The sequence below is a fragment of the Lacerta agilis genome, chromosome 6 (assembly GCF_009819535.1).
Source record: "Lacerta agilis isolate rLacAgi1 chromosome 6, rLacAgi1.pri, whole genome shotgun sequence".
In the NCBI taxonomy this organism is placed as follows: Eukaryota; Metazoa; Chordata; class Lepidosauria; order Squamata; family Lacertidae; genus Lacerta; species Lacerta agilis.
The window spans coordinates 9,413,443-9,439,049 of NC_046317.1; the positions used below are offsets into that span (position 1 = coordinate 9,413,443).

At 43.7% G+C, this 25,607-nt stretch overlaps 1 protein-coding gene across 1 annotated transcript; it reads right to left on the reverse strand.

The window, feature by feature from the left end:
- IVNS1ABP (influenza virus NS1A binding protein) lies at positions 1–24,822 on the reverse strand. Its single transcript, XM_033151378.1, is given in 20 exon segments — positions 1–1,213; positions 2,034–2,207; positions 3,009–3,140; positions 3,243–3,369; positions 4,236–4,357; positions 4,518–4,742; positions 5,136–5,174; positions 5,177–5,261; positions 8,043–8,150; positions 9,716–9,744; positions 9,747–9,794; positions 9,797–9,839; positions 11,811–11,984; positions 12,885–12,934; positions 12,937–12,959; positions 13,069–13,090; positions 13,093–13,237; positions 13,937–14,064; positions 15,198–15,402; positions 24,411–24,822. Coding segments are annotated over 18 exon segments (1,911 nt in total). The 5' UTR covers positions 14,048–14,064; positions 15,198–15,402; positions 24,411–24,822; the 3' UTR covers positions 1–959.
- Positions 24,823–25,607: the final 785 nt, after the last annotated feature.

The window sequence follows — 25,607 nt, forward strand, 5'->3', positions numbered from 1 at the left end:
GCCTTTGTTAAACAAATGAAGCACAGTTTTTAATTATAGCATGTTTTTTAGGTTGCAGTAGAAAGATACAAACAATAATTTTCAGATAGGTAACTTTGCTAACACACCACACAATTTTAGCATTTTGCAGCTTTGCATGTTTATCACAACTGCTTAACCTAACAACCATACAGAAAAGCACCCTCTCTAAATCAGTTGAATTTCAGAGCCAGATTCCCCACCCCCCTCCTTACACTGTGGCCACGTTCAGAAACTCCACTCGAAGGCAATGAAAATCAATATTGCATACTCGGATTTCATACAATGTAGCAGGAAAACAAAAATGAAAGGCTCTCACACATAAAGAAACAGCATGTTTCACTTCAGTTTATGATCTTCTGAGATTTTACTCTTTTTGTTTCAACACATCTCATGTCACTTCAGAATATAACAACTGGCTATGACTATATATATAAAAAGTTATAAAAGGCAGTCAAATTGGCAGGTGTGTCAGCTTTTTTATATAAAGCCAAAATCTATTTAAATAAGGCTTATTAGATTTTTCCAGTTAAGATTAAAAAAAAACAAAAAACGAACAAGGCCTAAAAAGCATTGCTCACATTGAAGACTCACTATATTTCCTGCCTGTACCAGAAACAAATTCTAAGGTTAAAGTATTTGTGTGTGCAAATTGGCAAAACAAACATTGGGGGAAGCTCTTGAAATGATATGCCATCAGCTTTCATTCTAATTCTCTCAGAATTATCAACTTCCAGCCTAAAGTAACAAATCCTAAAACACAGAACACCCTGCATGTTTTCTAAAATAAAAATATGTACAGCATATTAATAGTATGCAATATGCAAAAAGCTTTTGTGTTGCTGATGGCAACTTAACACCCCCCCGCCCCCTATTCACATGTGTACCTCTACTGACAATTACATCACTAAGCCTGTTAGTTTTAAAGACACCCCTGTCCGTCAGAATTTGTAGATCTTCGTGTATGGGCTCCACTCATTTGACTCTGGGTTGTAGACTTCGACTGTGTTCAGAAATTCATTGCCATCAAAGCCGCCCACTGCATAGATGGTGTTGGCCACGGTTGCAAAACCGGCATTGCTTCTTGGAACGGTCATGCTTCCCATCATCTTCCACTCGTTCTTAGCAGGGTCATACATCTCCACGCAGCTGACGGCACGCGAACCATCGAAGCCGCCGCCAACAAAGAGTTTTCCTGTGGAGTGAATAGCAGCCAATCTTCAGTAATGTGTCCTAATACTGTAGAGGGGAAAAAACCCACTTTCCGGGCACAAAAGCTATACCGCAACTCAAAGGTTAACTGGGTACTGAGCAAGGTTAAATATACTGCTTGAGCTTTCTTTCAAAAAATTAACGAACTGAGACGGCAATAAAATTCTACTTCAACACTTTCCAGCTCTTCTGAATACAGTGGTATCTCCAGTTACAAAAACTTCGAGATGTGTAAGCGGCAAACCCAGAAGTATTTTTCCAGGTTTTTGCCGTGTGCGCATGCTCAGAAGCGGTCTCTCCAGTTGCAAAAACCTCGGGATCTGGCCAGACCTCCGGAACGGATCCCATCCGCAACCGGAGGTACCACTGTACCTCCATTCTAGAACTCTCAGCCCGGTTTTTTGTACATACTGGAGTTGGTGGTCAACTGAAAAGTTGCATTTTTGTGTCCTGATGTTGATTTTGACATTATGAGAAGTGGTATCTAATTTTTGAGAAGTAGTTCTAGTAAATAACTTTGCAATTGTTAATATACAGCCTATTAGGTTTACGTGTGTTTTGAATTGGATTTGCGTAATAAAGGCATTCTGGTGGTTTATGGTTCACAATCTGTCGCTGGACAACTTTATCTTCAGCCAGTGTGAACTGGGTTTGCAAACATCGAGAGAGCAGTTTCCCCAATTGCTCTGTCATGTATTCTGATTTGCTGTGCCCCATTTCTAGGCCACAAGGTCTATATCCTCCCCCCACTCCCCCAAAAAGGGAACACTCTGAATTGCAGAGCTCCACTCACACAAACTTACCATCAAGTACAGCAACACCTGCACCACGCCTAGCCACATTCATAGGTGCAATCAAGGTCCACGTATTGTTTTCTGGATTGTAACGCTCCACGCTGTTAAGGCAGTTCCAAGATTCAGCTCCTCCGATGATGTACAAATGTCCACCAAGCTCACATACAGCAGACTGGTGTCTTCCTATAAACGAAAAGCCAACAGAAGCTTGCAAATCAGGGGGAGGGTGTTTTAAGCTGCTCTCTAACAGCAGCAGCAGCATCACAAAAACTGTAGGGGACATTTTTCATGCCAGCCAGGAGTCAACTGCCAATAAGTCAAGTCTAAAAGGTCTCAGAAAACTTTTCCACTTGTTGCCACTCTCACTAATGCAGTCTACAAAAAAAAAAAAAAACAAAAAAAAACCCACCAATACTAAATACTGCTGCAGCAAAGGATGCAGCTTCTCTCTCAAAATCAAAGAATTATAGAGCTTGAAGGGACAACAAGGGTCATCTAGTCCAACCCCTTGCAATGCAGGAATCTTTTGCCCAACGTGGGGCTCAAACCCATGACCCTGATATTAAGGAGTCTCATGCTCCAACTGTTGGGAGTTAATTCTCACTAAATTCCATTTAAAAACTAGCAGTAAAGCTAAAGGGACCCCTGACCATCAGGTCCAGTCATGGACGACTCTGGGGTTGCGGCGCTCATTGCTTTACTGGCCAAGGGAGCCGGCAGACAGCTTCCGGGTCATGTGGCCAGCATGACTAAGCCGCTTCTGGCGAACCAGAGCAGCGCACGGAAATGCCGTTTACCTTCCCGCCGGAGTGGTACCTATTTATCTACTTGCACTGGTATACTTTCAAACTGCTGGGTTGGCAGGATCTGGGACAGAGCAATGGGAGCTCACCCTGCCTTGCAGATCTGAACTGCTGACCTGTGGTTTAGACCGCAGCGCCACCCGCATTCCTTCCAACTTGAAAAATGAAAGCACTGACTTACGGATGATAAGTGAAGCGCAGCTAGTCCAGGATTTTGCCATGGGATCGAAGACATCACAGTTTTTCAATCCTTTCTGACCGTAAGGATCCGAGCCGCCAACAATATACAGCTTTCCATTCAGGGCACAAACACCTGTTAATCCATGGCAGGTGGGGAGAGAAGGGAACAAAACAATTTATTGCCTGAATGCTTAGAAAGAAATAATAACCTTCGTAGGGCATTGTGGACTCTTACCTGCATTGCAACGGTTGGTTCTCAGCTCCGGAACGGGAGTCCAATCATCAATCTCCGGGTCATACATTTCTCCGCAGCTCAAGTCATCTGAATGGCCGTTGGACCCACCAACAACATACAGCTGCCCCTAAGTTGAAGAAGAAGCAAGAAGTATTACAACAAAGATCCATTACATTATTTTGGTTAAACACGCACGCCTGGACCTGGTGTGTTAGTAGCGAACAGTTTCTAAATCAGACGAGGAAAGCCTCCAAGAAAAGGAATTGTCCCGTCATTACAGGCAACTATGAACCAAGGTGTGTCCTTTCAGAAAATGCAGAGGAACACGTGACCATCACCTTTGTGCTGAACTGCTACAAATTTTAAGTCGGGGAATCGGGTTCTTGGGTTGCTCTGTACGATGAGCTCTTCTGGCAGGGACAGGAAGTGTGTGGCCCTGTTGATTCTCCTTGATCTCTCGGCAGCTTTCGATACCCTCAACCATCGTATCCCACACAGCAGCTGGTCCAATCAGGGATTGGGTGTCTCTGCTTTGCAATGGTTCTGACCCTACTTGGGAGGACTGTCGCCAAGAGAGTGGCACTTTGGGGGTGCTGTTTGGCCTTGTGGAACCTTCAAGGTGGAATTCCACGGGGGTCAATTTTTTCTCGTGTGTGCCTCACCTGTGCTCTGCAGGGAAACTCACTGGAACTATCACTGTCCATGTTTTCAAGTGCCAGAAATACATTTTTATTTATCCTTGCTTTGGGCATTTAAATTGTTGAGATCATACTTCAGCGTTACAGTGGAGGCTAGCATCAGACTAATCTATTAGTGTTTGTGTGTGTGTGATTTGTTCTTTTTATTTTATTGTTGGATGGGCACTTCAACAAATGTTTAACTTTGTGCACACTTTTTTTTAAAAAATGTGGTTTTTAACTGAATTTACTTGGATCTGGCATGTAATCAAGAGCTTCTGGTGCCGGAGGGCACGGCGATTCACTCCACACATACCATTAACACTGCCATCTGGAACCGAGCTCTTGGTGTCCTCATCGGCGCAACGAAAGTCCAGCAATCCTTTCGGGGGTCGTAACATTCTACGGTGCGCAAACATTCTTCTCTGTTATAGCCACCTACCAGGAATGCAAAGTGTGCAAGAGGTATTTAAGATAACAGACGCGAAACCAATTTTAGCAAGCAATTACTCTGCAAAATACTTCACACGGCAGTTTGCCCAAGTATGAAAAAATGCAGAGGCCCGGGTTGCTTGAAGCGCTAGTAGGTTTTCCTTACCTGCGGCTATGAGCTTGCTGCCGAGCTCTGCTGTTCCCAATCCAGATCGAGCATACTGCATCGGAGACATGGGCTTTTCAATAAGGTCACCTGGCTGGATCTCAAAACTCAAGCTTTTCATCAACCGTGGAGTGCTAGTCGGAGAACTCTGGGGACTGTTACGACCGTGAAGGAAAATCACACAAAACACGCCATCCAGAACAGCGAGACACAGGTAGGTATTATCTGGGGGGAGGAAGAGAGTACATTTAATTCCAAAATATGAACATGCTTTCTTCCACTAAAGCAGGCTTCTTCAACCTCGGCCCTCCGTGTTTTGAGACTACAATTCCCATCATCCCTGACCACTGGTCCTGTTAGCTAGGGATCATGGGAGTTGTAGGCCAAAAGCATCTGGAGGGCCGAGGGTGAGGAAGCCTGCACTAAAGCTATATACCATTACCCTCTAGGTAGGCTGGAATTTCAGCTTTCCCCCAATATTTGAAGGAGAGGAAAAAGAACACTGCATTATTAACGTAATTACAAAAAAAAGGCACTGCCTCACGCAACTTCCATATTTTAAAGCAGGGGTCACCAGTGGCTTAAAAGAATTATCCCCAGAAACAAAGTTCTGCTTACTTGAGGTCTTCTCTGAAGCAACAATTTTCCACTCGTGTTAGGACTCTGCACTGCTGCGTTTGGAGAAAGACTTCCAGAGGAACTGCTACTTATCTGCTTGAGATCATTCTCACGGGGTGTCTTTTTCTGCAAAATCAAAAGGCAGCTACAGAAACCCGGCCACAGAGCGTACTGTGATCTGCCTTTGTTTCAGAACTATTTTTTTCTTCTATTTTTATCTCTGTGCAGCCTCGTTTATAAGAACATCTGCACAGGAAACTTGACGAATCAAAAATCTCAGCAACGTGATGGAGCACGTAATGCACCCCTTACTTGCAAAGAACCATTTCATCCCAATACTCATAGTCCTTAGCTTCTGAATCAAATGAATGACTTAGCTTCTGAATCAAATGAATGACTTAGCTTCACGTAAGGTGTGCTTTCTAATGGGACGATCTTCACTTTGTTTGAAAGTACCTGCGACAACTATCATTGCTACACAAGTTTCAAGGGTGCATAGCCTACACAGCAAAACTCTGGACTTATTGTATAAATCCAAGATATTACAAAAGGTTTTCTACCAAATCGCATATATATTGTCTACTTCTTTCAGCACCTTTCTTCCTATCTGTACCACACCATCATCTTTAATTAGTAAGTGCCTTATAGTCTTAAGGAGTGGGTGGATGCAGTTCAAGCTTGCTGGAGCTATTTGTTTTTACTAGAACCCCAAAATCTACCGACCAGAGCTAGATGTGCAGGACATATGGCTAGTTGCTTTTTAAAAAAGAAATGGTGCCTAGTCTGAGGACATTCGGAGCCTAGAAATTAGTTAAATAAAGCCGTATCCTTTCATGCAAAATCCACTTCCACTTAAGCTTTCTTCATTTGAACTTCCTATTCAAGGGAAATGAATGGTTTTGTTGATGCTACTGTTAAAACAATTTGGAGACAGAAAGCTTTGCCAATCCCTGCAGATCACCCAGATCTACGAGAAGATCCCAAACTACTTTCTGCCACCTCGGGTCCATGAAACCCATCTCAGTTCTTTCAGAATAATTACACCGGGTTCCTCTATTGGAGCCATTTCCCCTTTTGTCTAACGTACTTCATTTCCACTCTCCCTCCCTTCCAAATGGGCTTTAGACACCTCACTTGGTGCCCCTGCTCCTCTGAATGTTTAATTCATTTGTTTTCAACCTTCGGGAGATACAGACTCCACCATCTTTTCTTCTTCCCAGAATGTCTCTGGATCCCACATGGTCCCAGAGGCAATCTTGGAGAAGTGTGAATACTTTGCAGCTGGGGTTTGCTTTCCAGTGAACCCAGTGAAACTGCCTGCTTTTTTAAACAAACATGGGGAGAGAAAAGAAGACTGATTACAGCCTGATAAGCTTGTGGGGTTTTGGGGGGAAAGCAGTGAGTAACATCTGAGGAAGGATCTCCATTTCCCCCCCCAGGATGTGATTTGTCATTTTTTAGTGGGGTGCGAGCTCTGTCTGCAACACAGGCTTTTGGGGGGTGTTTCCTTCTGGGAAATGGTATTTGCAGTTATTTAGGAATCAAGTATGTGGTTTGGCATTTGGGTTTAGGCTCAGCCTCTGCCTTGCACTCAAGCAACCAACTTGTCTATTGCAACTAGCCAGACCCCACCATGGCTGCCATTTGAACACTTTGGTTTTAAAGGGACAAATCATTTAATTGAAGTCTGAGAAAGGCTGATTTGCGCCTAGGTTCTACCGCACACCTGTGCAGACTTTTTTTTTTTAAACAGCTCCCAAATATTAGGAGATTTAAACGTCTTCAAATCTCAACTCCTGCTAACAAACCTATTCAATTAGCAGCTGACAGAAGACTTAATATGATCACCTCCCTGGTTCATGTAACTCCAGATACCACCACCTAATTACATTCAAGTTGCAAAATGAACTGAACTCTGCTTCATCACAGATTCGTTTCTAGTTCAAATCTCTTGACTCATTTAGGCTGCTGAAACTCAAAGCTCCCATTTGAAAATGTACTTTGAATTGAGTTATGGCAACAGCGGCAATTATTACATCCATTTTCAAGAAGTTAACAATGCGCAGTGCACTATAGTACTCAAAACGTTCTCGCTGCTTGCATGAATGGCAGGCTACCTGAAGCAGCCATTATTCTTGCAATGACAAATTGGTTCTACTCAGTTCAACCTGTGCCCTGTATGGCAGGTTTCCCAAAGGAAATCTCCAGAGGCTACTTCATGACGTGCTACTCCTAGTCACGTGGCCGATAAACTGCTGCAACTGCAAAGTCTGCACTTCTATGTTACAAAGCTCTGCTTCCAGAAACTTATTCAGCGCTCCTTGTTTGCCTCGGATGGCTTAAGCTCTATCTGCAAGCTCCCTCCATCTTTAGCACTGCACTCCCTTCTCAACAGTCCAGAAGCCTAAGATGAAACTCCATCAACTGCTCTTGTTCATTATGCCGTGCTTTCGGTGCTAAGGCATATTTACAGTCGTACCTTTGAGGTCGAACGGAATCTGTTCGACTTCCAAAACATTCAGAAACCAAAGCGTGGCTTCCAGTTGGCTGCAGGAGCGTTCGGCTTCCGAAAACCGGAACACCCGCTTCCAGGTTTTGATCGTTCGGGAGCCGGTTTGTTGAGGAGCCAAGGTACGACTGTATTACGTTACAGCTTGAAGGAACTAAATCGGGGGTGGCTGCCTGTGACCCTACAGATGTTGCTGCGCTATAACTCCCACCATCCCTGCCCACTGCCCATGCTAGCATGGGCTGAGGTCAGCTGCGTCTGGAAGACGACATTTGCCACCCCTGAACTAGACCATACGAGCCGTCTAAGGCAGCTACTGTTTCGAGACTGTCGATTCTTGCTTTTACTACTCTAACCAGTTTTACCTGAGGTTACCTCAGACCATGTGCAATTTGTACCTGCACAAACTGAATGTGGTCATCATCACTGCCATACACCTCAGCCTGTCCTTCTAGCAGGTTTCCATCAAGCAGCTTGTGATCGGCTGAGTAGTACAACGTTTGAACCTGAAAAACAACAGAACAGCCATGTGGCTACAGTCTCCATTGCCTATTTTAACTATTGGTACACAGAACACAAGACTCCACAAGGGCTCCAGTGTCGTTCAGGTTCTCTTCTTTCCATCTAGCAGAATGGCAAAAAAATAAAAAATTAAGTTGCTCTCATGGTGACAGATCTTCCAGTTATGGCATGACGGATCCTCGCTTTCACAGCTCAAAAGAAATCTTCAGTTGGCTTGACTTCCCTGTGCCGTAACATTTAAGATGTGTGACAGTGTACATTATCTTGCAGAATAAACTGTACAGGTTGACAATCTCAAACACACACACACACAAATAAACTGTTGCTGCAACCCACAATTTTCTTATTTGCAAAATACAACATTTTTCTCCTTTTCCAGTATGTGAATAAAGCATGTAAACCAAGCACAATTGGATTATAAAAGGGGTCGTGCTAAAGATGAGTTGTATCCGGCTAAGTCGTACTTTTAGTAGCCCTGCTAACATTGTCACTTGGCTGGGTACAACCCAGTGGGGATGATTTTCCATTTAGGAAGTCTACTGCCCATTACTAGTTACAGGTAGGTAGCAGTGTTGGTCTGCCATAGTCAAAACAAAATAAATAAAAAAATTCCTTCCAGTAGCACCTTAGAGACCAACTAAGTTTGTTCTTGGTATGAGCTTTCGTGTGCATGCTATATGAAGAAGTGTGCATGCACACAAAAAGCTCATACCAAGAACAAACTTAGTTGGTCTCTAAGGTACTACTGGAAGGAATTTATTTTTATTTTTTTGCCCATTACTAGATACGATATGAAACTGCAAGGGGAATCTAACTGTTTGACTGGGCTTCTAAGAAAGGGCAGAATATAGCAAACATAACCATTCTCAAAGGATGCTAGTCTAGGTTACGTTTCTGCAAACAATTCAAAATTTGTATTATCTCCACTGCGATTCTCAAGACGCTGGCATTTCTGATTGAGACTACACTGACTGTTGGGCATGTGAGAGAGGCCATTTAATTACACAAGTTTTGTCAAAAGTTAAGATATCCTGTAAAGAAGTAAACACCATTAATCATCATCATCGTTTTTTGCCCACAGCGGATTTTCTTAGGAGAACTGGGGCAGGACTGCTGCTTCTTTACACTTGAAGTTTCTTCTATGGTTCTTCAGCGCTGAGTATCCTAGTTTTGTTAATAAACCTATGGGGAGATAATCAATGGGGAGGAACAAACCATTAGAACCTTTTACCTACTGTCTCTCTTTAAGCAAAAACCCTGCAAAAAGGAACACATTAAGGACATACAGTGAGCCTTAAAAACCACCTCCCCGTTTTCAACAGAGTGAAGTCGTTAAAAGAGTAAAAACAGAAACAGAAAAACCAGACTGAACAGTTTATGCAGCTCACCTGGGAAACCCCCCTAAGTTTCTCAGCTTAGGGATACCTACAGTAAGATTTAAATTTTTCATATAGTTTTTTTTAAGAAAAAAAAGGAAAAAGGATCATCCTTAATTTCAGAAAAGCTTGATTGTTAAAGGCTGATGAAACTCGTTTAAAAAAAAACTAACCTCTTCCATCAGATCTCCTAGACTGTCTCATTCTCCCAGATACTGCGCTGCACCCAGTCGATTACCTTTGTGTATAATTGCCATTGCTGGGCAAGCTAACGTTGTCTTCAAGCATGACCTCCAGCTGGAATTAAAAAAAAACAAAAAAACGGGTTTAGTGGCTAAGAGAGATAAAACACCTAAAAGGCTTGCCTACACAAGGTTAAATAAAATCTCAAACATCATTATACCAACATAGAACTTTCTAGAGGTCTAATTAATGCAAAGAGTTTGTTTTGCTTCATGAATGACATTATTTAAAATAAAATCACCATCATCATCCAGAACAGAGAATGTAAAATATCAAGGTTGTTAGAGAGTTCAGAGTTGCCTACGTGCAGAAATTCATCTCTCTATCTTCAAGCAATTAGTAGTTGGCAGAAAGCCCAGATCTGCTCTCTCTCAGACCCTTAGCAACGATCTGTGATTGGTCAATGAGTTCCTAAAGACTGAGCTCTGTGTGAGAGCTTTGTGGTTAGTGGTTAGTGTGTGGTGCAGGTATTGGTGTGGAGAAAGTGGTCAGTATAGAGAGAGAGACAGAGAGGAAAAGATTTTATGTTTTGTTTCTTTTATTTTGTAAAGTCTGTAAATAGTAACTTATGGATACTAGTTGATTCAATAAATACTGTATATAGTTATCCAGTGAGTTGCTGAGTTCCTGCGTTGTGCTGTCCAGTCAATTACACAACAGCCAGAAGCTTCCAGAAAAGTCTGCGTCTAGCTCTGCGGTGTCCAGGAATACGTTATACTCCTGACACTAAATCTTAAGAAAGGTTTGCTCGCATTCTGGAGTAACAAACAGAATCTCCTGCTTGGGGCTATGCAGATAGGAAGCAGCAGGCTTGATCGCCAGTGGTTCCCATTAAGTTCTATGGCAGTATTTCTGTCAATGCCACAACCTGCCCAGTACCTCCTCCTCCTCACCTGCCTGCCTCAACCCTCTAGCTCAGGCATAGGCAAACTCCGGCCCTCCAGGTGTTTGGGACTACAATTCCCATCATCCCTAGCTAACAGGACCAGTGGTCAGGGATGATGGGAATTGTAGTCCCAAACATCTGGAGGGCCAGAGTTTGCCTATACCTGCTCTAGCTGCCCTTGGAATTCTGGATGGGCCCATGCCAGCACCAGCAACTCCATTCGTGTTAAGTGAAAGCGGCCAGGAGACAGAGGTCTTGGGAGGGGGGGCGAACGCAGGCTAGGTCAAAGGGCCAGAGGTGGTATTGAAGGAAACTAGAAAGCGAGATAAAAGGTTCGTGGTAATTCATTGGGAATAGAAAGGAAGAGAGAGGGGGGAAAGAGGGTAAAACTAAGGTGGAGGGTTTGGGAAAAAAGTGGAGTGTAAGTTTAGGGGTAGGGAATATCTTCTCCTTCTTTGATGATCACTCGTAGCAGAGTAAGATTTGTCTTCCGTGAACACGGTTTTAACCATGAGTCCATAAGTGACTGTGGAGGCCAATTCTGGATCCACGTCCTTCCACAGTGGGGACATAGGTTTCCTGGCAGGAGTTTATCGCGGTGAGGGTTTTCCAAACTTGCCTTCCTCTTAGCTAGTTTCTCCTTTTTGCCCTGAGTTTGTGCTTCTTCAAAGTCCACGACATCTTTGGCAAAGGCTGTCTCTAATTGGAGCACTCACAGGCCAGTGTTTCCCTGTTATCAGTGCTTCCACTACATTTTTAAAGATTTGCCTTGAGAGCATCTTTAAACTTCTCACTGCCATTTTTTTGACTGGTGGGCCTTGATCATTTTCAGCCATCTCAAGTGGGTGCTGCAAGTAGAAAACTTGAGAACCCCTCTTCTATGGAACGAAGTAAAAGGGCTACAATTCTGGACACAACTGAGAGGGGGCTTGGAATGGGGGGGGGTTTAAATGCTGCACTTTTGAGATAGCTACATGTGCATGTACAATCATGAGCAACTCAAAATCTGCAAGACTGTTTGCCCTAATGTTTTAAGAAACGCAGTTTCCTTTTAATTATTTCCTGGCAGCATTAAAACGTGGAACAGGACTGACTTCCATTTTCTACTCTGAAACAGAAAGGAGCATGAGATTGCTCACCTTTAAACGTGGCAGTTTGAGAAATTCCTCCTGGTCAGAGATCTGTAACAAGTGCTCCTGAAGGTAACTATCAATCTTGCCCAGTAAACGCGAATCGCCCATGGTGCTTGCAAAGTTCCGATAGGAGATGCAGCTTTCAATGCTCATTCTGGAGAGCAAATAATCTCCACAAACCTTTTAGAAAGGCATACAATTATGTTATTAATTTTTTTAAGAGGTTCAGTACACTTTCTATTTCTCACTTCTTATAGCCCACCAACCTGCCATGGCACCCATTTCACAAGTAAACGCAAAAAAAGATACCCCTGTGTTGCAACTGCAAGCAGAATATGAAAATACAAAACACGTGGACCAAATAATGTAGGGCAAGATGTTTCTATAGATTGTCAAATAATATTCAGCGAAATTGTTTCATGTAATATCAACTAATAAGCAGCGAAGACAGCATTCCGGATAAGTAAGTACACTGTAACCACTACATACGGCCATGACCACTACTCCATGCAAGGAGCATGTATATTAAGTTTTGAACTGAAGAAGATATACTGAAACAGTGTACTTATCCGGAATGCTGTCTTCGCTGCATATTAGTTGATATTATATAAAACAATTTTGCTGAATATTATTTGACAATATTTAGAAACATTTTGCCCTACATTATTTGGTCCACGTGTTGCCTTTTTTCATATTCTGATGGCACCCATTTCAGCAAATCAATTTTACATCTTCTCTTGCCTATAACATATTGCTGGTCTTAATTTAAAACCAACGGCATTACACTTAATCAAACTTTTCTGAGACATCACTCTCAAATGCCTTTACTGGTACTATTGAGCAGTGATAATTCTCACATTAAGCTGCCGAAATGGGAGTGGCACTGCCTGTTTGGGATATATTTCATAATCATCATTGATCCTAATCTATAAATGAAATGCTCTAAGATGAACATGGCTTTTTGTGGTAAAAATGCAGGCATATATGCCTATTCAAATGCTTGGGTTGCTCATTAAGATTAAAGATTCCTCCAACTAGGGTCACAGAAACTTTGGTTTCTTAAGTGTCCAAAATTTATACCTGCTTGACTCTCTCCATCTTCAGTTTCTTTGCTGCAGAGTACACATCTTGACCAGTTCTTTATCAGCTTTCAATCTATTAAGTTATATGGTTATTTTAGAATTTGTTCTTAATAGAGAGCATAAGATTAAGTGCCTATCATATGTAAAACAAAAAACAAAACAAAAAAAACCAAGTCACTTACTGAGCAGTGTAGGCGTAGTTAACAGGACTTCAACGGCTTCTGGATGAAGATCCTCAAACTTTACATGGGAAACACCGTGAGAGTCGCTGTCATTATTGAAGATTTCAAACAGATAAGGACTGCAGCAAGCTAGAACTGCTCTGTGTGCCAACATCTCATGTCCACAGACCTGTATTAAAATAAGAGAAAGACTTGTGTTAAACCTAAATAGCTCAGCCTAACAGATGATATGCAATGTTATGTCTATAGAATAGAAAACCACTGAAAATCAATGGATTTAATGCAGTGGTTCCCAATTAGCTAAGTACTTCAGACCCCGTTTTTCCACGGACCCTCTGGGGGGTCAATCAATTGGGAACCAATGATTGAATGGATTTCAGGCCTCTAAGATTAACTACAGATGGTCTCTTTTTACCAATCGCTTTCGTTCATAATCCAGTTTCTGGCCTCGTGGATTTAAATAAGGTAAGCACATTTCTACCACTGATTTCAGTTAGAATACAGTGGACGTTCGGGTTGCGAACGCGATCCGTGTGGGAGGTGCGTTTGCAACCCATGCCACTGCACACACGCGGGTTGCGATTTGGCGCTTCTGCGCATGCACGAGCGCCGAAACCTGGAGGTAACCCATTCCAGTAATTCCGAGTTCGGGACATCCGTATCCCGAAAGCGCACAACCTGCAGTATGACTGTACTTAGTTTTGGCTGGATCAGGCTCATAATTTTAAAAGGAGACTTCAAGAGAATTCCATCTAATGGTGTATTGAGTTTTCAGAACACGCGGGGGCGAAGAAATTGAGACATTAATTAACACCATAAATCCCGCCCCCCAAATTCCAAACACCCGGTTGTCACACTGTTAAGTTACCTGGAGTCTAACATCACAGAATTGGCCACTTTTCCGCAAAGCATTTAGCTTGGCAACAGATGACTCAATGAAGTTTTCATCTTCGAACATCAAATAGCCATTAGGAATCATTTTTGCTGTTTCTGTGGCTGAAGAGGAGAATTTGCAATTGTAAATAGAACCAAGTGTAATGTACTTGATGCAAAGCCTTTCTGAGTTTGTAATCCTATACAAACTACACTCCCATGCTCCTACCCTATGCGTACTACCTGCGAGTAAGCATCCTGTGAAAGCAGACAAAAATGCCCAAGACTGCAAATAAACTGGAGGAATTCAATGCGCTATTATGATCATCCCATCAGTTCAGTAATTCTGCCTTCCAGACGGTACCATCTCCCCTCTCCTCCCCACTTGCAGCAATGGGGGGCGGAGAGACACACACACAGAGCCAATCTGCAGGGGAAGTGGGGTTTAAGAGATAACAATTACAGTGGACCCTCCAGATACAAATTAAATTTGTTCCGGGGGTCCACATTTAATCTGAAATGTCCGTAACTGGAGGCGCCGCTTCTGTGCATACGAGATAGAGGGCTCCTGCAGATGCGGCGAAACCCGGAAGTATACACTTCCAGGTTTGCCGCGTTTGCAACCTGAAAGTTACGTATCCAGAGCGGTATGTAACTCGAGGGTCCACTGTACTAATTTCACTTGCTACTGAAATGGAAAAGTTTAGTGAGAGCACCCCAGGCATGGTGCCCTCTCAACCATGAGCATTGCTGGCAGAAAGACTGCCAGATTATCAGCCACTGTCACACTGCAGGTCTGTAAATAATAATAATAAACAATAATAATAAATCATTATTAATACCCCGCCCTTCCCGAATTAAAAACCGGGCTCAGGGCGGCTAACAGCAAATATAAAACACTGATTAAAATGCGACTTAAAAACAGCATAAAACACAACATAAAATGCAGCATCAATATCAATAAAATTAAAAAATTCAGGGGTTATTTTTGGGGGGGAGGGGAAAAAGGAAAGAGGGGATTCAACAGTTTGTTTGAAGGCAAATTTTAATCAGTTTTCCAATTAAGTAGCTTATATCAAAAAGTGATTATGTAATTGCTATCGGGTGCCTGCCAGTTTGCAGTATCAGAATCAGGTCGAAGTCTTATTGTACTGTACAACTGATTAATCAATACACTCCACGTCCCAAGAAATGACATTATATATGTCGACCTGAGTAAAAACGTATCAAATAAATTTATGTTGTAACTAGGAGACCTTGAATAATCCGAAGTCTTCTTTTGTGTTAATATGAGAGCACGTCAATTTATATTCCTCCTAAGATAAACAGCAGCGTGGAAAAATGCAGGCAGTTGCGTCTTCTAAACGGATGACTCCAAAACTACCAGGCTTTAAAACGATGTAATCAAGTCCTTAAAAGCTATAGATACGAATTTCTTCTGTGGTAGTCGTGCATCATACTCTGCAATAGAAAACAAAAAGTTGAATGGGTTAATTTGGGATTTCTGCATGTTTACAATCCATTTAGGACTTCTTTCTATGCCAACTCTGAACTGCCTGAAAGGCTATAAAAACAAAGACAAACATTTTCTAAAATTAAAAGGTGTTAATGGTTAAACCACAGAGACTAGGGCTTGCTGATCAGAAGGTTGGTGGTTCAAATCCCTGCTCCTGCCCACCTAGCAGTTTGAAAGCATGTCAAAGTGCAAGTATATAAATAGGTACCACTCTGGCGAGAAGGTAAACGACGTTTCCATGTGCTGCTCTGGTTCGCCAGAAGTGGCCTAGTCATGCTGGCCACATGACCCGGAAGCTGTACGCCGGCTCCCTTGGCCAGTAAAATGAGATGAGCGTTGCAACCCCAGAGTCGGACACGACTGGACCTGATGGTCAGGGGTCCCTTTACCTTTACCTAATGAAGTCTGTCACTATTTAGTTTTTAACTTGAGGAAATCTGGACAATTTTGCATGAAATATTATTTACCCCAAAATCACTCAGCAACATCCTACAGTAATTCAGTTACAGCGCATTTGTATTACTGTAGTTGACCCAGCAAACAGAGATTAGTCTGGGCAAAGTCTACATATGGCAGCTCTTATTGGATAGACCTACATCTAAAAGCAACTCTTCTTTAAAAAGTCTCAGAGCCCTTAAGTAACCTCTAACACCCACACTGTAATATAACAACGGAGGGGGGGGGAGCGAGAACATTTCTTATAAAATGTTTACTCCACTATGATTCAAGATCTATTCTATTCTCAGAACCTTATCTCTTACAACTGTTTGCAAATATTCCTCAATGATGGTGTTGAAGTTTTTAAAATATTTTGGACTTACTGTCTATAAGACGCCCCCTATTTTGGGGGACTCAGATTTAAGAAAATGGGGGGGGGGGAAGAGATGGCCCCATGTATAAGACACCGCCTAATTTTTGACATTATTTTTTAGGGGGGGGGAAACCTAGTCTTATACATGGAAAAAATATGGTAATTAGTTGTTTTAATCCTTGGGTGGTACCACATTTTTAAAACAATCTGGGAAACTACTTATTTTCTACTCACTCTAAAACAGCAGTATTTCCCCCAACCGGTATTCCTAATATACGTGAGCACGGTCACAAAAGAAAGTTTCGAATGAATTTGTCTCATGCTATAACTACACACCTAGCAAGCCAAACAGAGGAAATAGATACAAGATGGGAAATGACGGAATCTTTTGACTATAAAATTGAATGTAAGCAAATGCTAGGGAATACGTATCTGTACTTGTGTAATATGGCTAAAGGGTTAGGATTAACGAAAATGGAGACGTGAATGGGGCTGGCAGCTGGAGAGGTGAGACATAGAAGGCATGGAAGCAGGAAGAAGTATCTGCTAGATAGATCAACCTAAATCCTTCCAGAAATGTTTCCAAACTGGTTTTGGAACTAAATCTGTCTTAGTTTTACGATCCTACTCAGTAGCCAAACTGAAAACTACACTAATTTGCACCAGTATTATTTAATAGGAGAAGTTTAGATTTCAACTTTACTGCTAATTGCTTTGATTTTTTTGGGGGGGGGGATATAATTTATTTAGGAGGCCAAACAGATGAAAACATTAGCAGGATTTTAAGAAAACTTGTAATGCAGCAAATAATATCGATAATATGGAGATTCTTAAAAATGGATTATGAAATAATACGCAGTTGAAAAGGTTGACAAGAGGGGATGGTGGGAAGTCTCGAGATTCAGAGAAATCTAAACATGGGGATCTACCGTATATACCCGAGTATAAGCCGACCCGAATATAAACCGAGGCACCTAATTTTCCTACAAAAACCTGGGAAAGCTTATTGACTCGAGTATAAGCCGGTTCACCTTTGCCGCTGTGGAGGAGGAGGAGGAACGAGCAGCCCGAAAGCAACCCTTTGGGCTGCTCCTTCCTCTTCTTCCTTTGCCAAGTTTGCATTTATGCGAGCAGTTCAGGAATGGAACAAGCTGCCTAGGGAGAGTAAAGAACCGCCGTTCTTGTAAACTTAAGGAATGGTTGACTGGGGAGAGCGGGTGGCGGCACGAGCGGAGAGAAAGGGCTTATTTCTCGCCACCCCCACCACCCGCCTCACTCGAGTATAAGCCGAGGGCAGCTTTTTCAGCACAAAAAATGTGCTGAAAAACTAGGCTTATACTCAAGTATATATGGTATTTTGTATTGTTATAATGCTACACTTGTAAAATCAAATAAAATTATTTCCAAATAATAATAATAGTTTTGATTTTTCTTTGTGGAACAGCTTAATTTGCATCAATATTTAAGTGGTCTCTCCCTGCCCCCCATACCATTTACACAAGTCATGCCTCCATAGGAGGTTTCAATATACTTTAAGGCAGGAGTCAGCAAACTTTTTAAGCAGGGGGCTGCTACACTGTCCCTCAGACCTTGTGGGGGGCAGGACTATATTTTTTTTGGCGGGTGAACAAATTCCTATGCCCCACAAATAACCCAGAGATACATTTTAAATAAAAGCACACAATCTACTCATGTAAAAACACCAGGCAGGCCCCACAAATAACCCAGAGATGCACTTTAAATAAAAGGACACATTCTACTCATTTAAAAACACGCTAATTCCCGGACCGTCCGTGGGCCGGATTTAGAAGGCAATTGGGCCGGATCTGGCCCATGGGCCTTAAGTTTGCCTACCCATGCTTTAAGGTGTCCTGCTGTCCATAAAGTACACTGCTTGTTTTAACTCCAGCTTTTCAAGGGTTACTACACAAAAAGTAAAAGTCACATCTGGTTGCTCCAGAAAAGTCAGGGAGGCTGAGAGAGGTTATCTTGTGTCTGGGCAGCCCAGATCCGCCACGCATTGCCCTGGCTTGCTCCCCTGGGAGGTCACTTCAGTGCTGCTAATTCAAGCGGCTTGACTTCAACCCCAGAGGCGCGTACTCCATTGTATCTCAAGACAGATGGATGGCAACAGGAAAGACGTGGCCCCAGAAAGTTGCTCCCAAGGCAAGGCAGGCTTTAGGCAGAAAAGATTCTATGCAACTTTATCTAAATTCTGTTCATTCTGTTGCCTGAGGACCGTCCACCTCCATCAATTGTGGCTAGATTTCGCATTTCGGATAGATTTGTTTTCTTCCCCACCTTTCTAAAGCAGCTCAGCAGAAACTACACAAAAAATGGATCTGTTTTTCAAAACCACCCCCAACAGGATTCAATACAGTAGTACCATACCTTGGTTTAAGAACAGCTTAGTTTATGAACAACTTGGATTAAGAACGCTGCAAACCCGGAAGCAGGTGTTTTGGTTTGTGAACTTTGCCTTGGAAGCAGAACATGTTTCGCTTCCTGTTGAGTGTGTTCCATTTGTAAATTGAGTCCCCCACTGCTATGGGAAAGCACGCCTTGGTTCAAGAACGCTTTGGTTTAAGAAGGGACTTCCGGAACGGATTAAGTTCGTAAACCAAGGTACCACTGTACTGTGAAATTACCAGTAAGCAGATTTCTCTCCACAGAAATTCTCGGTAAAACTTCTGAAAGTTGGGCCACATGAGACTGAAATTAAAAGTTCCATACTGTAATACATGCATAACTTCCTTTTAAAATTATTTTTTTATTGGTTTCTTATGAACACACTTACTAGCACTACAATACGAACACTGTTTCCAGAGACAACTGGGCACATCGTTAATTAAATATTCTGCCCATCATCAGTTCATTTGGATTTCTTCCTAAATCTATTTCCACTATTTCTGACTCGGCTGAATGCTCTGCTCCTACTTCCAACAGGTTCTGAAGATTAGCTTTGTCATTGTAGGGAGTTTTGTCACTGTTCCTCTTGTTAACAAACATGATAAAAATCAAACTACAGTTAAGTACTCTGAACAAATCCGTCCTTTATAATTCCCCTATCCCTCCTTTGTTTGTATGTTTCTCCACTACCGCAATACTCCAATTTTGGGAGTTTTAGTGAGTAGTGCCATCTATATGTCACCTTTTTCATATAGGTGATGCTCGACTTCTGTGGCTTTTGTAAAGCCAAATTCATATATGGCCAAAACATTTTGGGTTCAATGACTGGTGGGGTAGCCAAAGTCTTTTCACCCCAAACACCTGCCCCTGCCTTTCCAATTCAAAAGAAAGAAAGAAAAGCCAAGTTCATAAAGCTTGAATAAGTGTGAAATAAACCAATTAAGGCCTTATGTATATAATAACTGTTCATCAATGTACAAGGCAGACACATACACAAGTATATGGGCCACAATTGTGAAGCAGCACAGGGAAACAGCCCTGAAACCATTTTTCACTCCCAAACTGACAAAATGTTTCTCTGCAAGGAAGGAGGGGGTGAGGGAACATTCCCATTGTCTCAGGAATTACAGTGATTACCATCTCAAAGGAATGGCCAGGCACCGGAGAAAAGGCAATCAGATAAGGCATTATCACATAAACTGGCAGACAGAAGGTAAACAAGGGCACTCAGATTTCTGTTGGAGACCTCCATAAGTATGATGTATCTGGGAGGTAGTCCTGGGATACACCCTTTTTGTGATGTATGTATGAGGTTTCTGGGGATGGTCTTGGACTCCAGGGTGGGAAACTTAAATGTCTATACAAGGGCAGGCGCTCCTTTGTTCTCTGTCCTTCCCTGCTCTCCTGTGTGTGGGGAAAGCACCCTGTTGCAACAGCTTTCATAAATACCCCTCCCCACTCCCTCACTATATTTAAGGATCTGGTGACATCTGTTTCAGTGTATCTGAAGAAGTGTGCATGCACACGAAAGCTCATACCAAGAACAAACTCAGTTGGTCTCTAAGGTGCTACTGGAAAGAATTTTCTATTTTGTTTCGAGCTTTAATAAAGATCAAGCTTACTAGCTGCTTTGCTTCTGAATTTTCTCTGGTTGGCCTCTGTTATTTACTCCTACCGATGGAGAACCTGCAAAGGACTCTACAAGGGCTCTTGTGTACCCCCATAAGGGAATAAGAGCAGATTTTGTTTATTACAAGTGCAAGTTAAATGCGCAATAAGTTGCTAGTTACCTATGGTTTCTTTAACTGTGTGGAAACTGATTTAAGTCAAGCCATTCCCACCTTGAGTTGCAGACGGCCTCTTCCAATATCTCTGCCTCAATCCATTTCCCATTATTTCCTGGGACTCTCTTGTTGTACCCCTATCTAGATCTAACAACACACCATCCGTGAGACCAACCTCCTTTCACTAAATTCAAAGTTGTGTAACGAACAGCCAAGAAGCAGTTAAGGGACATAGGGATTGCTCTTTCATCTTTTGTCTGAAAAGACTGAATATGGAGTTTTTTGCATCCAGGACGGGTTAGTTCCCCACATTCCTTTTCCATTAAGGAGCAATGCACTGTTGCAAAAGGCATTTAAAGCTTATTCCTTTCTCCATAATGCCCCCAAACTGCAATGCCTGGCGTCTCACCCACGATTCCACTGGCCTCCCGCCCTGAGTTCAAGTTTTCTTTCCTGCTTTTCAAAATTTTCAGCACAGACATAAACTAACAGATCTACGTTAGTTGATTTGTTTTATATATGGCACTCCCATGCCCAAGACCTGCTTTATTTGAGTAAGGTTCCAGAGTGACTCATTGTTTCTTCAGCATAAGTACAAGTTGCTTGGCCTCCTATAACTTTTTTTTTTAATGCTTATGATGCATACCTTTCAAAGAGTGTTGGCTACACGCAGATTTAAAAAGCTGGAAAACCAGAAAGCTGTTGCCGCAAACCATACTGATGTTCAAAGTGCTTGTTCTACAGCTTAAACACAAAGTCATTCTTGGCGAGAGGCACATAAAGGTAAAGGGACCCCTGACCGTTAGGTCCAGTCGCAGACGACTCTGGGGTTGCGGCACTCATCTCGCTTTACTGGCCAAGGGAGCTGGCGTACAGCTTCCGGGCCATGTGGCCAGCATGACTAAGCCGCTTCTGGCGAACCAGAGCAGCGCACAGAAACGCCATTTACCTTCCTACCTTTTTATCTACTTGCACTTTGACGTGCTTTTGAACTGCTAGGTGGGCAGGATCAGGGACCGAGCAACGGGAGCTCACCCCGTCGCGGGGATTCGAACCGCAGACCTTCTGATCGGCAAGCCCTAGGCTCTGTGGTTTAGACACCATCCATCAAGAAGAGGCGCCAAAAAAAAACCCCCAACCGTGCGAAGTCCACAGCATGAACAAAACTCAATTAAATCTAGGCACTGGTTAACTACAGCAATTCTCTTGCACCCTTCCTGGAACACAGCTCAATCTACCTTGCCCCATACATGAATGAAAGTTTAGCCACCATGAGCTCAAGGTGAATCAGACCCAAAACAATACATGACGCAGGAGAGAGATTGCTCTACAATCTTTGAAGTCGATTTTGGTCAAAAGCTGCTTACCCTCCTTTCCAACCTTGCACAGTGTTTTCCAGATCTAAATACAGGTAACCTCCCTGAAGCTGTTCTTAAATTGGAAATGGGGGAGGGAAGAATGCAGGTACTGTACCTTTTTTTTTAACCATACAGGTACTGTACCTGCATTTCCCCCCCTTCCAAGGTGAACAGTAGAGTTGTCCACAGACGCACATGAGATTTAAGATGGGAAACATTGTGGGTGAGGCTTATCTCCAAATCAAGAGTCCCTTACAGCTGCTAGCTGCTTTAAAATAAGAATAAAAAAATGTATATGGACCTCAGACCTCCCATGTTACATCTAGTTTGAGTCTCAGGAAAATGTTCTGCATGTTTGTACTACTAATTAAACATGATACTGCTAAGCGTATCATTTTTTGGGGGAGGGGGGGACTACACAGTGCATGCTAATCGGTGCTACAAACTTCCGCGAGAGACTGCAATTTTAAGTAAAACCGGCCCGGTCTTTTGTCTTTCCCCACCGACTGCTTTCTCACTTAAGATTTCCACAAACACGTTTCCAAATATGTAATTTACTTTTACAGACAATGCATCAGAAATCTCAAATGGTGGGGGAAAGCAGCTGGCAGCAGCCGGGAGGATTTTGAGCACAAAAAAGTCTGATGGATTATAAATTAAGATTGTTTCTCTCAACCCTACCGCTCCTCAACATATACATGTAATGTGTAACTTGCCCCCTAGTGTGTTTACATGTGATTCTGCTGTTTTAACTTGAGCAGGTCAATTTGGAGTAGATCTTATAGAGGCTAGCTGCCCCCTTCACCACCACCCAGCAGCCAAACACTTTATTGTACAACAGTAGAACTCCACATCCCGAAATCACAGCACAAACAATTAAATATGGTTTTATATATGATCGTCTAAATGAAGGTCTGGACTACGATAAACGCACAGTTGTCTAGAAGCCATTATCCTTGACATATGGCTGACTGCCTTTGTAGGCAGGCAAAGAGCAAAATCCCAGACATTTATTTAATATGTGATGCAAAATACGGGTTTCTTCCACTGAAGCAAATGGAAAAAACAGAAACATAATCTAGAGAACTGCTCAGGCCTTGCCTAATTATAACACAGAGAAACCATATCTGCCTCTGGATTGGCCAGCGTGGCTTTCCCTTCCCACCCAATCAACTGCAGCAAGCATTTTGGAGCAGATGCTTTTCAGTTCCATGTGCTTGGCAACAGGATAGGGCAACTTGGAGAAAGAACAAAGGCAAAGAAGGGGAAAGGAAAACCTCTCCTCAAATAAAGGAAAACCATTCAAAACTTGTGATAATCTCCTAGCTGCTTCTTAGAGATTGTAGCAAGAACAAAAAGGAACATGCACTGGCTTCCTGTCCCTCCGTCCTTTTCAGAAACAGTCGTCAAAATGGGGGTGGGAGGAAATGTACTCTGGGGCAAATGTGCTGTAAACCTTTGAAGCTGCTGGGATTAGTTAGAACTCTCCAACCTCTCTTTCAACGCTGCCCAGCCCGGCGGGCCATCCAGAATCATTTAACACGGAGAATCTAGCTTATTTTCTTTTACACAGGTTCTCACCTTTTAAATCACTGGTGGACTTTCCTTCCTTGTAAGGTTTTTAAAGCAGAGGCTGGGTGGGCCACCTGTCAGGGATTCTTTAGTCGAGATTCCTGCATTGCAGGGGGTTAGACTACTAGACGAGCCTCAAACACCATTCCTAACTCTTATTTGCTGGCACAGCGGAGCTACCTCACCAATACACCGCACCAAAATGAAGGGGGGGGGGAGCACCCCATAACCAACATGGAAGCATACATCTACTTCCCGGTGTCGTTTATCCATGACGCCATGAAATCGTCACCCCACTACTGCGAATAGGGTCACGCCCACCACTGCAATAACCCACCTAAAAAAATCGCGGGCAGCATGGCACAGCCACAGTTCCCTTTCTCTCTGGGGGGAAAAAAGTACGCAAGCCTGCGCACACCTCAAAATAAAACGAGGTATAACCTCAATTCGAACGCACTTGGAGGGTGGGGGAGCAACAGCAGTCTGCGGAGAAGGCAGCAGAAATTAACAACGATAATCAGGGCGCGCAAACCCTCCTTCCCCAGACATCCTTATTCTCCCTTCCGCCATTTGCGGGGTAAAACGGGTTGCTTCTAAAGGCATTTGCACACACTACAATGGATGTATAGACCGCTCCTCCCACCCCAAAGTATTTCTCCATTAAGTGACACCACCCAACATTTCAAGTCTGGACCCCACGCGATCCGAGCTACCCGAAAGAAGCCCTTGAAAGGAAAAGAGGTCTCGCCCCTCTTTTGGCTTCCACCAGCCGTAAATTGCCTCGCCGCGCGGCAGGATCCTCCCGCCACCGCCACCGTTTACTCGAAGGGAAACCCCATCGCGATCAAGTAATGGGACGGGCGGTTTCGGAAGGTAGACGGGATGGGGGGGAGGCAAAAAAAAAATCCCGCGCGCGCCGTGCGCCTTTACGCACAAGGAAGACCGATTCGGGTTCGACTGCGCCACGCGGTCCCCCGCTTGAAAGAGATGCTCCGGTGGGCCTCGCAGCCCCTGCCTACCTGGTGTCTCTCGACGCAGGCGATGCCACTCATATTGAGAACGTCCAGGCCGCTGAGGGGGAGAAGAAGGTTTGCTGTGCGCGCAGCGCGTCCAAGGCGGGGACGGTTGGGGAAGCGGCGGCCACCAAGGGCGCGACGACGCCAGCCGCCGCGAAGGGAAGGGCGCTTTTTTGGGGGAAGCTCGGCTGGCTCCGGGCCTGGGCGGAGAGATGGAGAAAAAGGACAAAAAAAAAAGGAACCGCTTGGCGCGCAGGCAACAATAGCCGAGAAGGGCGCCGAGTGGCACGGGCAAGACAGACACAGAGACCTCCACACCCTCCTCCAGCGACGACTACCCGCCTTCTGCGGCTACCGCAGCTCGGGCTGGAAGGAGGCGGGTGGGGAAGGACGTTGCTGCCGCCGCCACGCCTCCTCCCTCTCCCTCGAGGGGACTCTTCGCGAACCAGTAGCCTTCCGCGTCTCCAAAAGTAAGCGCGTTTGGAGAGACGGGGAGCTGCGCGAGGAGAATGCGGATTGCTCCGCTGGCCGCGGGGGAGGGAGGAGGGCGGAAAAGCAGTCCCGCCGCGCGACAGGCCGCATGCGAAGCTGCAGAAGCGCCTCCCCCTCTTTTTTTTCCCTTCCTTGCATCTCCTCCCGCTTGCTGCAAAGTGGGTCAGGAGAAGAAAAAGGTGATTAAGGGGGGAGAAGGGAGTTGCTGTTCCTTGCTGCTAACTAAGGATTGTTGTTATATTTCTTTGCGTCCTTTCTTTCAGGGGGGTGGGGAAGAGAGGGCGTCGCTAGCAACCTGTTGTGCGTTTTCTTGCGCAGCAACCGGAGGAATTCATTGCACTGTCGAGTATTTTTTTTCCCTTCGGTAACGGGAAAGAGGAAAAGAAACCGATATAACCATTTATTATTATTATTGATCTTACTTGATTTTTCTGCAATTGCTAAACCTGCCCTGCTGCGTGCTTGTTCGGTTGCAGAGTGTGGGCTGTTTACATTACTGTATGTCCAAGTTGAGTGGCGTGTCTGTACGCAGCTTACTCGGGAGTAACAAGCCCAGGTGCAGGCGACGCAAAAACACCTGTGCATTGGGGCAGTGCGCAAAAGCGCACTTCATTTTGCAGGGACGCAAGGTGTTTTTGCAGCGCTTATAAGCACGCTTCACCTTCAAAACAACCTTGTCAGGCTGGCGTGGCAGGCGTCCTTTGTGAC